The sequence below is a fragment of the Leucoraja erinacea genome, chromosome 13 (genome assembly GCF_028641065.1).
Source record: "Leucoraja erinacea ecotype New England chromosome 13, Leri_hhj_1, whole genome shotgun sequence".
Lineage (NCBI taxonomy): Eukaryota > Metazoa > Chordata > Chondrichthyes > Rajiformes > Rajidae > Leucoraja > Leucoraja erinaceus.
This window is the reverse complement of record NC_073389.1, coordinates 29,482,018-29,495,989: the sequence shown is the minus strand read 5'-3', so window position 1 is coordinate 29,495,989 and position 13,972 is coordinate 29,482,018. Positions and strand designations below refer to the sequence as shown.

At 43.8% G+C, this 13,972-nt stretch overlaps 1 protein-coding gene across 1 annotated transcript in view; it reads left to right on the top strand.

Annotated features, from left to right (window-relative positions):
- Positions 1–13,972, top strand: part of LOC129702779 (phosphorylase b kinase regulatory subunit alpha, liver isoform-like) — a 77,008-nt gene that overhangs the window by 19,114 nt on the left and 43,922 nt on the right. The window contains exons 7-12 of the mRNA XM_055644754.1: positions 1,557–1,637; positions 4,573–4,671; positions 4,773–4,919; positions 7,455–7,508; positions 9,610–9,732; positions 12,500–12,595. Of these exons, the coding sequence (XP_055500729.1) occupies positions 1,557–1,637; positions 4,573–4,671; positions 4,773–4,919; positions 7,455–7,508; positions 9,610–9,732; positions 12,500–12,595 (600 nt within the window). The remainder of the gene's footprint in view (positions 1–1,556; positions 1,638–4,572; positions 4,672–4,772; positions 4,920–7,454; positions 7,509–9,609; positions 9,733–12,499; positions 12,596–13,972) is intronic.

Here is a 13,972-nt window from a genome sequence, read left to right as displayed (position 1 = left end):
ATCCTTGCAATAAATTGGAAAACTTTATGATAACAGCATTGATGGTGTCACTCCAGAGCTTTGCATCCTGCCATCATGTGCTGACGTTATACTGCTGTGTTTTAGCTTTGCTGTCGTCTCCCGCTCCCATCAGGAATGCTTTGTTATTCGTCTGTACCCTTGCCTGCCTTTGTTCCTGCCCCTTGTCCTGCTGAAACTCATCCACCTCTTTGTTATCTTTATACTCATCTGTTCTGTTGTTCACTGCCCATGGAGAGCCTTTGCCGTGCCACACTCTGGGATCTGTGAATGAGCCCGGATCTGAGTTCATCATGTTGAACGCTCAGTGCTGTAAATCAGATGTCACTGCAACTTCACTGGCACTAAATGGGGTGTTGCAACCAGCTTTTATTGTGGACTGACCTTGCAGAGTTCACTGAAGTGTTTGAATCGCATGTTCTCTATTATACAAACCTGTTGTTGAACAAGCGAGTTCGGAATTCCGAAAAATGCAAGGAATCATGGGATTTGTCAAAGGTCGTAAGCAATAACGGTAAATAGATTTCATAGATACTTTTGGTCCGATTATTTGTCTTTTTTTAAGCTTCTATTTGTCATGGCTGATTCAAAGTACCAAGATATGAAGCTGGAAGATTTTTTGTCAACAATACAGAGGAAATAAAGCCCTGTTTACACAAAGCAGATCAGCGCCGCTCTAAAGCTGGGTGGGGGGGAGTGGGGAGACCGGGTGGGGGGGCGAGCTGCGTTCTGCCCCTACGGTACCCGCTGCCACTTCATCCAGCCCATCTTCAGCAGGATCTCTGTGTTGGACTGAGGGGTGGAGGATGGAGGTGGAGGGCTGCCGGCCCACCTAGAAGGATAGGCCGAGCTGGAACCAGCGGCTGCAAGTCCGGGGCCGCCCCGCCAGCCCAGGGCCACCCCGGACACCTCCAGGCAGGGATGGAACACCGGGGAGGGGACGGGGACGGCCCAGCAGCAACAAGAGCACCCGCAGCGACGGAGAGTCGTGCCCAACTCTGACCCCGCCCCCGACCCAGTCCCTGTCATTGTCCCCGACCACGGAAGAAACGCAAGCGTGCACACAATGCGGCACCACTTTATTGTTGCCAAGACTTTATAGCTAGTGATCTATGACCTGGGCATGAAATGAAATGAAATGAAATGATTCAATTTATTGTCATTGTCAGTGTACAGTACAGAGACAACGAAATGCATTTTTAGCATCTCCCTTGAAAGGGAGACACAGGGCGTCGCGGTGTGCCCGCGCCTGCCGCCGTAACATTCCATTACAGGCAAAGGTGGGTGAAGTGTCTTGCCCAAGGACACAACGACAGTATGCACTCCAAGCGGGATTTGAACCGGCTACCTTCCGGTCGCCAGCCGAACTCTTAGCCCATTGTGCTATCTGTCGTCCTGCAGCAGTCGGAATACCGAACCCGCTAATGTTTAGCTTACTGTTAATTTCCTAGTGGTTGCCACATGTGCATGATTTCAATTATAAAAGGATTAGCCTTTGGCAGGGAAGAAAACTAATGCTTGTCCTTTTCACCCCTCAGGATTACGGCATGTGGGAGCGCGGAGATAAAACGAACCAGGGAATAGCAGAGCTAAATGCAAGTTCTGTGGGCATGGCCAAGGTATCTAACATCTCCAATGGCACGTAATATAGAATGCATGGACTAGACAATGACAACTGGAAGTTAATGCAGAGAAACTTTGAAAATATATATATTTATAAGGAGAGTGAAAAAAAGCAATATGAACTCAAAGTGGTGCAAGTTTTCGGGGGGGGTGTAAGAACCTGAGGAAGTACACAGACAAGACTTTGAAGGTAACAGAATTGTTGATAGGGTGGAACAGCACCTCATGTTCTGCTTGGGTAGCTTACAGCCAACATGATCAACATTGAATTCTCGAATTTTATGTAATGAACTTACAAACTATACCCCTCCCACCCGTTCCCCTCTTTTCTCTGTGCCCCACCTGGACTCGCACCCATTTCTCCCCGTCCACCTATATTCCATCCTCTGGCTTCACAATTCCCATCTCTTGTATCTTTATCTCACACTTTTTTCTTTTAATCTCTGGCCTTTGTCCAACCATTCCTGTCAAAACATCCCTTCATCTGTATCCACCTATCACTTATCATGCTTTGCCCTGCCCCGCCACTCTTCCAACTTTCTCCCCATTCACCACAATCAGTCTGAAAAAGGGTCCTGACCCAAATCATTGCGTATCCTATAGAGGGCTATTTATTTTATTTGCACCTATGGCCTCTTTAATTTTATTAACAGAATAATAGAATACAAAGGCAAAATAGTTAACTATTGTCACTATGTATGGTCTTTGACCAGGCTTCCTTCATACTGGGCAGTGAAAAATAATTGCTATTGGACCCTCTTAGAATGTGGGGGTCATGCCAAGAACAGTCATGGATTTTAATGGCTTCAACAGATGACCTCGCCTTTATCAGAAGGTCAGAATGGATGTTTGCTGATGATTGCTCAATGTTCAATTCCATTTGCAATTTATCAGTAAGTGAAGCAGCCCTTGCCTGTATGCAGCAAGACCTGGACAATATTCAAGAATGGGCTAACATTTGACATTTGTACAACACATAAGCCAGGCGATCACCAGTTCTAACAAGGAGGAGTCTAATTACCTGCCTTGAAATTCAATAGCTAGGTTCCCCCATCACGATATCCTGTCTGGTTCAAAGGACCAGCCACGTAAATACTGCAGCTACCTGAATACAAGAGTGGCCAGATCTTTGTTGGGTGACTCGACTCCTCAAAGCGTTTTCCTACCATTCACAAAGCTCAAGTCAGGAGAGTGTTGGAATACCTTCCCCTTGCAGTTCCAACAACAAAATAACTTGATCACCAACTAGCACAAAGCAGCCTGCTTAACTGTCACCCATCCTCTGCTCCTATGTTGTGGCTTTACTGTGTCCTGACCACAGAATACACTGGCATAGCAGTCTGGAAGGATAAGCAAAGCCGGCACATGAAACACCACTACCTCCAAGGTCCTACCACCCATACACCAGCCCATACACCAGCCCATACACCAGCCGACTGAGGGCCTGAATGATTTTATTTACATTGAGAATGCGTTGAAATTTATTGACTCTCAAAACCTAAGCAAGTACAATAAATGTTAAAGGTACACAAAAAAGCTGGAGAACTCAGCGGGTGCAGCAGCATCTGTGGAGCGAAGGAAATAGGCACCGTTTCGGGCCGAAGCCCTTATTCAAAGAAGGGTTTCGGCCCGAAACTTTGCATATTTCCTTCGCTCCACAGATGCTGCTGCAACTGCTGAGTTTCTCCAGCTTTTTTGTGTATCTTCGATTTTCCAACACAAATAAATGTTAATATTTCCAAACACAAAGCATTTTTGTTAATGCATATATAGTAAAACGATGAAGTCACTAAGTATACGCTTTGCCGTGTCAGTTGACTTTTTTTGTGTCAGCAGGAATGTACACATGCCATGCCTTCCTAATGAGGAATGGATCACAATGAAATCTGATACAGAGACCTCTTATCTATAACAAACCTTTCATGCCATGCCCAAAATACAACAGAGGGGCCACAAATTTGACCCGGCTCATCACATGTTCTGTTGAGGTTATCCATCATCACCATTTAAAGAACCTGTCATGCGATCCTGCTGTATTCCCACTTGAAACTTCTCCCACATTTTGACTTGGCAGTGCTCGAGGAAGAAAGATCATGATTTGTGTACCTTCGATCTTCCAGCATCTGCAGTTCCTTCTTGAACACAAAGATCATGATTAGTTATGTGGTCAATGAAAATGCAGAACCATATCTCCACTTTAGTTAGCAATGCTCAGGGTTCGGATTAGATCTACCTGTCGGATTTAAGGTTCCCGAGTGAAGAAAAACTGCTAACGTGCTTTGTGTAAATGGTTCCTTCCTAAACACATGCAACTCCATATCTGATCATTCCTATCAAAAGAGACAGCCTGAATCACTGCAGGCACCTCCCTGCTTGATCAGCCCTTATATGACTGGCTTCCATTGTAGGAGGTATATGTAATCGGTCACTTGCACAATATAATTGATGGATAATCAAACATAAAGATTACATTAAACTTGACAAATTTAACGTGATTATACAAATTGATAATATATTTGGAAGTTATATATTCCTATACTTGAAAATGGCCACAAATTGATTAAACATCTTGATCCAACTTTCTTGATTAGACTCAAGGCTGAGAAACTCAGACCACACCCCACTAGGTTCACCTGGTCCTATTGCAATTATTTAAACACATTGCCATTAGCTGAAAATGCCATTAATTGTTTTGGTTCAAAGTTCGTGTTGGGTGGTAAACCCTTCAGGTCCAGAGATGTGAGCGTGGACTGGCACTGTTCCAACCCGCTGGGCCAGCTTGATGTGCTAATCCAAAGAGTCAAGAGCCTAGTAATGTTTCAACTGAGGGAGCCAGGGCAACAGTTCATTACCGGCTGAGTTCACTAGGTCGATGGTACAGGTAAAAGGATGTTTGTTGGATCCTGGTCTAACTGTCCCCTGGGCTTGCAGGCAGCGCTGGAGGCGATCGATGAGCTGGATTTGTTTGGAGCCTGTGGAGGTCCTAGATCAGTCATCCACGTTTTGCCGGATGAAGTGCAACAATGCCAGGTAATCTAGAGAGATTGTCGGGAATTACAACCTGCTGTGTGTTGATCGGTCCATGTACAGTGCTTTGATTGATTATGATTGATTTTTGTTTTCTCTTCCAGTCTATTCTTCTCTCAATGTTACCCAGAGCATCAACGTCAAAAGAGATCGATGCTGGACTGCTTTCGATCATTTCCTATCCTGCCTTTGCAATTGACGACATTGATCTTGTGAATGTGACAAAAAACGAAATAATTACAAAACTGCAAGTAAGTTTCTGAGCATTGAAGAACCATGTCCTCTTCAGCTCGCCTGGATAATATCAGTGAGATTCCATACCAGACACTGAGAGCAGCTGGAATTGGAAACTATCCAACTATTTTGGTTGGGAATGGGATCAGTGGGGTTGTACTCCAGAAGTGGGTGGGTGGTGTGAACAGGGAGTGGCAATAACGTTTCATTGTTTATAAATTACGAGGATGAAGAAACTGACAGCCACATTTCTAAGTGAGCTGGTTGTACTAAATAGAGTATTTATTGCAATACATGATGTAGAGCAGGTAAAAACCATTGATAAGTAAAGTGATTGGTATAGTGGCAGATGGATTCAACGTGGAAAAGAGTGAGATCATCCACTTTGGATTCAAGTAGATTTTCTAAATGTTGAGAAGTCATTGGAGAAGCAGAGGTAGTTAGGGGTGTGAGTACAGACATTAGCCAAACTGGCATGCAGATATAAAAAAATAACCTCCAGGGATGAAGGATATGTTGGTGGGTTTATCTCATTGGGCCTGAGATTTGGTGGGGTAGAGATGATGTTACAATATTGTAGAACTCTGGGTAGGACCTTCTTCCCCACACTGTTTGAGTTTGAGTTTAATTTATTGTCATATGTACCGAGGTACAGTGAAAAGGTTTTGTTGTATGCTAACCAGTCAGCGGGAAGACAATCCATGATTATAATCGAACCATCCGCAGTGAACTGATACATGATAAAGGGAATAACGTGAATAGCATTTAGTGTAAGATAAAGTCAGTAAAGTCTGATCAAAGAGGGTCACCAATGAGGCAGGTAGTAGTTCAGGACTGCTCTCTAGTTGTCGGTAGGATGTTTCAGTTGCCTGATAACAGCTGAGAAGAAACTGTCCCTGAATCTGGAGGTGCACAGAGCTGGTCTTATATCCTAGTTTCTCACAAAGTTATACAGCAGGGAAACAAGCCTCACAGCCCAACTTGTCTGAACCAACCAAGATATCTACCTGAGCTAGACCTATTTGCCTGCATTTGTCCCATATGCCTCTAAACCTTTTGTTATCCATGAACCTGTCCAAATGTATTTTAAACATTATAATTGTTCCCATCTCTACCACTTCCTCTGGAAATTCATTCCACATACCCACCACCCTCCGTGTGGAAAAGTGGCTCCTCAGGTCCCCTTTAAGTCTTTCTCCTCTCACTTTAAATCTATGCCTTCTAGTCTTAGACTCTCCTACCCTGTGGAAAAGACTGGTTATTCACTTTATTTACACCTGTCACAATTTTATAAATCTCTACAAAGTCACCTGTTCACCCTTAGCCTTCTGTACTGCACAAAAAATGGATTCTCTACACTCCTGTCTCTCCTTGTAACTCAGGCCCTCCAGTTCCCATGACATATGCATGAATCCTTTCGGCACCCTTTGCCGTTTAATGACATCCTTCCTATAGTTGGTAGTGGGAACTGCGATGAGGATGCTATGAAGGTGCAGGGTGAATTGGATAGATTGGGTGAGTGGGCAGATGCATGGCAGATGCAGTATAATGTGGATAAATGTGAGGTCATCCACTTTGGTGGCAAGCACAGGAAGGCAGATTATTATCTGAATGGTGTCAGATTAGGAAAAGGGGAGGTGCAACCAGACCTGGGTGTGCTTGTACATCAGTCACTGAAAGTAAGCATGCAGGTACACCAGGCAGTGAAGAAAGCTAATGGCACGTTGACCTTCATTGCGAGAGGTTTTGAGTTTAGGAGCAAGGAGGTCCTACTGCCGTTGTACAGGGCCCTGGTGAAACCGCACCTGAAGTATTGTGTGCAATTTTGATCTCCTAATTTGAGGAAGGACATTCTTGCTATTGAGGGAGTGCAACGTTGGTTCACCAGGTTAATTCCCGGGATGGCAGGACTGACATATGATGAAAGAATAGGTCGAATGGGCTTGTATTCCCTGGAATTTACAAGGATGAGAGGGATATCTTATAAATTATTGAAACAGGCTATGCAGGAAAACATTCCCGATTTGGGGAGTCCAGGATTGGAAGGGGTAGGCCATTTAGACTGAGATTAAAGTTGGAGTGAATCTGTGGAATTTTCTGCCAAGAAAGAGTGTGATGTTTCTTTTGCTCTTACAAAGGATAGGGGAAAAAGGGAAGGGGGGTACTGATTTAAGCCCATGATCTATTGACCTTGAAGTTCCGAATGGCCTACTCTTGCACCTATTTTTCTATGTTGCTATAGTTGGGTAACCTGAAATATGCACTATGCTAGTCTAATATTGAAGATTAGGTTGAAGGACAGTGTTAAAGTTGGAGCTGATTAGGCATTCTTTTGAGGGGGAAAGTGAAGCCCTCTATGTCCCAATGTGGAGTGTCATTGCATTGAAAGGTTGAATGCTGTTGGCGTTGGATGTCTAGTGGGTTGATGTGGCAGTTTATGCAGGAAATCCATAGAGGATATCTGTTTGGGGTGGACACTGCGGCTTTGTCATATGGACTTATCCCAGCCCAGTCAGAATTTTGTTCGTTATTATTTACTTTTTGTTGTATAGGGTCGATATGGCTGCTGTCGATTTCTGAGGGACGGCTACAAAACCCCAAGAGAGGTAGGTGTTGGTGTTGGTTTTGTATTTTCACTTGTACCGAGATACAGTGAAAAACCTTGTTTGCATACTATCCAGTTAAATCGTACCATACCTGAGTACAATCAGGCCATACACAAATAAAAACAGGTAATGGAAAGCGCAAAATAACAGTTTAAATATAGTGTTGCAGCTGCAGAGAAAATGCAGATAATAAAACGTACAAAGGCTGCAACGAGGTAGATTGGGAGATTGGGACTATACACTTAGCTTATGAGCGGTCTATTCAGTAGCCCGATAATAGTGGGGTGGAAGCTGTTCCTGAATCTTGGTATACAGAGATCATTTTATGTGCAGATTAATTGATGCATGCACTAATCATCTTTTTGGGAAATCGGTTAAAATCAGTGGGCCAGATCACAGTGATGTTAGCTGGCAGTCCCAGAGAATGATGCTGTACACTGCAACATACAGTACTACGTTACATATTTTTGCCCTTGCGCATTGCAGCATCGGCAGACAGAGAGCACTGCAAGTCAGATGCAGCCACTCTTTTGAATTGATTGAGTCAAAGATACAGCACCTGGAGGAAATCCACACAGTCTTAGGGAGAATGTGCAAACTCCACACAGACAGCATACCAGGTCAGGATCAAACCCAGATATCTGATGCTGTGAGGCAGCAGTTCTACCAGCTCTTTTTTGTTTTAGAAGCAGGAAACTGCAGATGCTGGTTTACACAAAAGGACACAAAGTGCTGGAGTAACCCAGCAGGTCAAACAGCATCTCGAGGGAACATGACTGAAGAAGGGTCCGGACTCGAAACATCTATCCATATTCTCCAGAGATGCTGCCTGACCTGCTGAGCTACTCCAGCACATTGTGAACTGATTTTTATTTGGATTATTTAATACATTTTCAGGATTTGGGCATTGCTGGCAAGGAGGTATTTATCGCCCACTGTTGACAGCCCTTGGGAGCCACTACTCGAACCATTGCTGGTGATGGTGCCGAGGGAGTTCCAAGATTTGGACTGGGCGATGATAATAGAGTGGGAATATATTTCCCAGTCAGTAGGGTGCACAACACACAAGTGCTGATGCTCGCCTGCACCTGATGGCCTTATTCTTCTTGGTGGTAGGGATCATAGGTTTGAGAGTTGCTGTCAGAATATCCTGGGCAAGTAATTGTACTGCATCTAGTGGATGGTACAATCTGCAGCCACTGTCCACCAGTAGTGGATGGAATGAATGTTCAGTGTGGTGGATGTGGTGCAGGTCAAGTGGGCTGCTTTGTCCTGGATGCTGTTGAATTAGCCCCTGAGTCACTGCTGGGATCAAGATATGTTCTCTTGTATTTCATATCTGGATCCTCCGCTTTAAGTCAGCCACAGCCTGTGCATCTAATGTGTCTTATTCATTTGACCAGGTTCACTGACCCTCACAAAAAAGGGAGTGTCTTGTGTTTTTTGACGCTTCTCTTAACAAATTAATGTTACCATTTTTTTTGTTAACACAGTTTTTATTTGGTTTTTGTTGTTGTTGATTATTTGAACAGTATCTAAATATCTCTGTATTTAGAAGTGGTGGAAAAATGTCTCGGACAATACGAGCCGTCAGAAGCCATCAGACAGGCTGTGGTTGCCGCCTTAAATCCGGCTCTCTGCAGCCTAATTCCCATCTCTGATAACCTGACTTTTGGAAACACCACTGTGACGATACTGAGAACATCTCAGAAGCCCTGTGTCTGCAGAAGACAATGTGATAGCAAAATGAACATGATCTGAGGGTTGAGTCTGTCACAATATAATCTGTTGTAAATTATCCCACAAAATTCTTGCTGTGTTGCTGAAACTCCTTCATTCAATAACATTTGCAACTACCCTTGGACTCTGTCATCAGGACTATGTTTGTCAATTAAAAATAGCTATCTCAGATACAGAATTTGCAAAATAATTCTGATTTAAAATGAATGACTATAAAACCTATCCACTTTTCCCTCGAGAGATATGTATTTTCCTAATAATTGTTGTTATACCTTGAAAATCCATTCTGTTTTTATTATTATTTGAAAATCATAATATCGCTATAAGTCAAAGTGTAATTGAAGAATGCCTCTGTTTTCAGGATCCGAACAGACTACATTATGACTCGGCTGAGCTGCAGTTGTTTGAAAACATTGAATGTGAATGGCCCGTGTTCTGGACCTACCTCCTCATTGATGGGGTATTTAAAGAAGACAAGGTGCAGGTAGGAAGGGGCAGGGATAGTCACTGCTGAGTAACTGGCAACATATTGTTTATTCTGAATATCGTGGAAAAGACAACCTCTGTAGAAGTATTAATCATTTGAACCATCACTATCATTTATTACTCATGATATCATTCTGTTATAATAAGCGAGTTCGGTATTCTGAAAAACACAAGGCATCATGGGATTTGTCAAAGGTCACTCGCAATAAACATTCTCGGCAACTGTTCTGCTGCATGTATACAGACCTGCGCTTCATCTGTGATCCGGATCAAACCCGGGTCTCCGGCGCTGCAAGCGCTGTTGAATTGCTACTGGACCTTCCCCGTCACCTCCCGAGTGTCCCATCCCTGTCCGGGGGTGGCCGGAGATGTCCAGGGTGACCCTGGACTGACGGGACACTGGCCCGGAGCAGTGGCGGCCCAGGCTTACAGCTAGCGGAGAAGAAGCTCTAACTCCACTGCTCTGGGCTGGTGTCCCATCAGTCCAGGGCTGTTGGTTAACCCGGCGGGACAGACAGAGTTGAGCTGGAGTTAGAGCTTCTTCTCCGCGCTGGCTGTAAGTCTGTGCTGCCACTGCAACGGGCCGGTGTCCCATCAGCCCAGGGTCACCCCAGACATCTCCGGCCGCCCCCGAACAAGGATGGGCTACTCGGGAGGGGACGGGGACGGTCCAGTAGCAATTCAACAGCACTTGCAGCGCAGGAGACCCGGGTTCGATCCTGACTACGGACGAAACGCAGGTCTGTATACGTGCAGCAGCACAGCTGCCGAGAATGTTTATCGCGAGTCACCTATGACCTGGCCATGTGCAGTCGGAATACCGAACTCGCTTATTATTCCAACCTACTTTTGATTTAATAGTAAATTCTAGAATCAACTAGACTAAGTGGGACCCATTGGGTCCCAGCATCACACGGGAGGGCTGGTCACCAACGCAATATTCCACCTCTCCACCAATTCCAATACTGCTCACCAGTGGGGGTGGGGGCTGTCTGTTGCGCTAGTATGGGTGTTGCGGGACAAAGGTACTGGTTTCCAGAGGGCTAGTATAGACATTGTGAGCCGTATGGATACTTGGGCAGGCATCCAACTGTTGCAACGATTTTAAAAGCCAAGGCGAGGCAAACAATTGGGCTGCAGACACCCGACAACCAAAATTCATTTTGTGAACACAAACTTTTAAAAAAGGGCTGCAGCCGCTTTACAGCCGCATCGAGGGGACTCACCGTGCAGTAGACGTGCGTTCCGTGGTATTCGCAGCTCAGTCTCTGCCAGACCCTCTCGCTTCCTGGGTCTGGCAGAGACTGAGTGAGGCACAACACTTCCTGGTTTTATAGCCCCTCCCCCTGCCGCCAGCGGGGGCAGCAGAGAGAATGGGGAATTTTGTAAAAATATTAATATCTCTCTAATTTTTCATCGACGGAAAAAATCCTCCGCACTCATACGGCGGAGGGGAGCTCTGAGCGAGGTGACCAAAGATGACAGCCGTAGGTGGTGGCGTTCTCTCGGAAATCGCAGCACAGTAGGCCAAAAGCGGTCAAGATCAGAGATTTAGTAATATAGATGGTCATGAAACTCATTGTTTGTAAATTCCAAAGTTTTGTATTATTTGCTTTAATCTGTAGCTCCTTGCTTGGCATCCAGATGACCTGGCAGTCCACATCTGGAATGCCACGTAACCCACTAACTAATTGGGCATGGATATGTCTTCCCTCTCCATGTCGTACATGCTGTAGTGGACGTGTTGGATTGTCTCCAGACTTTGCTGATGAAGCAAAGCAATTCTGAAAGAGAGCTTATTTCTGGCCAGGTCAGGTTGTACATTTACTGGGGTAACTGTACAATCTAATCATGGTTTCATCTCAGTGAGTTCTGGCACCTCCATGATGATGAGCTCCTCTTCCATCATTTTTGCTTATTTCTTTGGCAAGTGATCCTCATCCCACACTGATGACCTTCCTCCTGCCTCTAATACTTCTTTTTCAAGTCCAGCTCTACCGCTGCCCCACTGTGCCGCCCTTAAGGTGGTAAAGAAGGCATACGGCATGCTTGCCATCATAGCTCGAGGCATTGAATGTAAAATTGGGGGCGTTTTGTGACAACTTTACAAAATATATGTTGGACCACAATTAGAATATTATGTGCAGTTGTAATTGTCACATTGTAGGAATTGTCCCATTGTCAGGTTAGAGAGAGTGCAGAGTAGACTCATGGACCTGCTTGATTTGGAGGACTTTAGTTATGGGGTGAGATTGAACAGGCTGGGCTTTATTCCTTGAAGTGTAGGTTGAGGGTAGACAAAAATGCAGGAGAAATTCAGCGGGTGCAGCAGCTTCTATGGAGCGAAGGAAATAGTCAAAGTTTCTTCAGATCGAGGGGTGAGACTGATTTCTGATTTGAGGGGTGGACTGATATCTATAGATTGCCTCTAACGTTTGCTGTGAACCAGGTAGTATGTTTCTTCTATTAACTGTTCCACTGGTGAGTATTTATTCAAACACAGTGGCATTTGTGTCAATCTAACAAATACTGAAATTTTAGAAGGGTGCTTTTCATAATGCCTCCTCTGTAGCTTTCACCGGTTAAAGTGCATATTTATTCTCTGCCTAGAGGTTCTATACTATAGCAATATATATGAACATGTTATTGGAAGTATATCTATTTTAATGCTGTTAAGGAGTGCAACAGATGAGGGACAATTATCTGTAAAGCATTTCAGCAACAGTGCAGTTACGCTATAAGTTCTCTCTCTGACATGGTTACAGGTTGAAGAGTACAAAGAAGCCCTGGAAGAAATTCTTATAAGGGAACAGAATGGCATACGACTGGTGCCAGAACTGTACGCCGTCCCTGCTGAGAAGGTCAGGCACTGTGAAGCGTTCATTATCAATTATCTTAAGCTCCGGTCATGTTTTCATTTCTTTTGTGGTACAACATGGAAACGGGCCCTTTGGCCCATCGAGTCCATGCCATTGATCACCTTTTACCCTGGTTCTATATTCTCCCACTTTTTCATCCACTCCCTACACACTGAGGCAATTTATAGCAGCCAATTCACCTACAAACCAGCACGTCTTGGGGATGTGGGAAGAAACAGGAGCAGCTGAAGGAAATTACTGCGGTCACAGGAAGATCTTGAAAACTCCACACATCGAGCACCCGAGGTCAGGATCAAACCCGGATCTCTGGCGCTGTTTGGCAGCAGCACTACCAGCCGTGCCACTGTGCCACTCGTATGTTTTATTGAACACAATGGGGAGTATTACTGCCAATAAAGTAACTTGCGTTTACAGTGTGAGTTGACTGTTATGTAGGGATATATAGTTTAGTCAATTGATCTGATGTTACTTCTACTAAAGTGAGCGTATCATCCAGAACTCCTTCACTCTCTTGGTTCTAGTTTTGTTTGTATGAGGGTTGAATAGTAGCATATTTGCATATCAAGCATTTAACATGGAAAACCATAGTGTTAAGAATAAACATTTGTAGCAGAAACATTTCCAGCTCTGTGCCTCCTAACAGTATCTAGGTGTTAGTGGGTACCTGCCGCTGATTCCTAGTGTGGAAATGTAAGGAGATATTTTGCATCTGGAAGTGCTGTTCCTAGCTTCCATCAATGCTTTTGTCACCTTGTATTTCATTCCCCTATTTTGTCTAGCAATGTTCCAAAATTTTGAGATTTTAAAAATCAAGTTTCTCATCAGATAAAGCATAAAAAGAAGTTTAATTTGACACCTAATTCACTTTCATATCTCAAGTATTTAAAAAGTTATGGCCATTTTCATACTTGGAAATTAGCATCTTGTTCCCTATTGATTTTCTATGGACATAACAAAAAAGCTGTGATCGTGGACAGTCAAAAGCCCATAACTTTCTTAAAAATTAAGAGAACTGAATGAAATTTTCAGTTATCATAGATTGAAGCATTCTGAAACAAATATAAATCAATCTTACTTGGATGACCTGAAATTAAAGCATATAATTAGTTAGTTACCCAATTGGAGCTAATTTCAAACTTCAATTACTAGATCTAAACATCTATCTATTTCTTAATAAATGATTAACATTTTTAAATAGCCTAAGTGTCCAAATAATATTCACAAATAATTCACAATAAAACATGATTTTTAAATCTCATTTACATTAATTTATAGGCCAAATGGAAGGAATTTAGTGTTCAATTGCTGTAAATTAAAGTCAATTTAAATCAGCTTTCTAGTGGGTTCCTGTGAACGCGC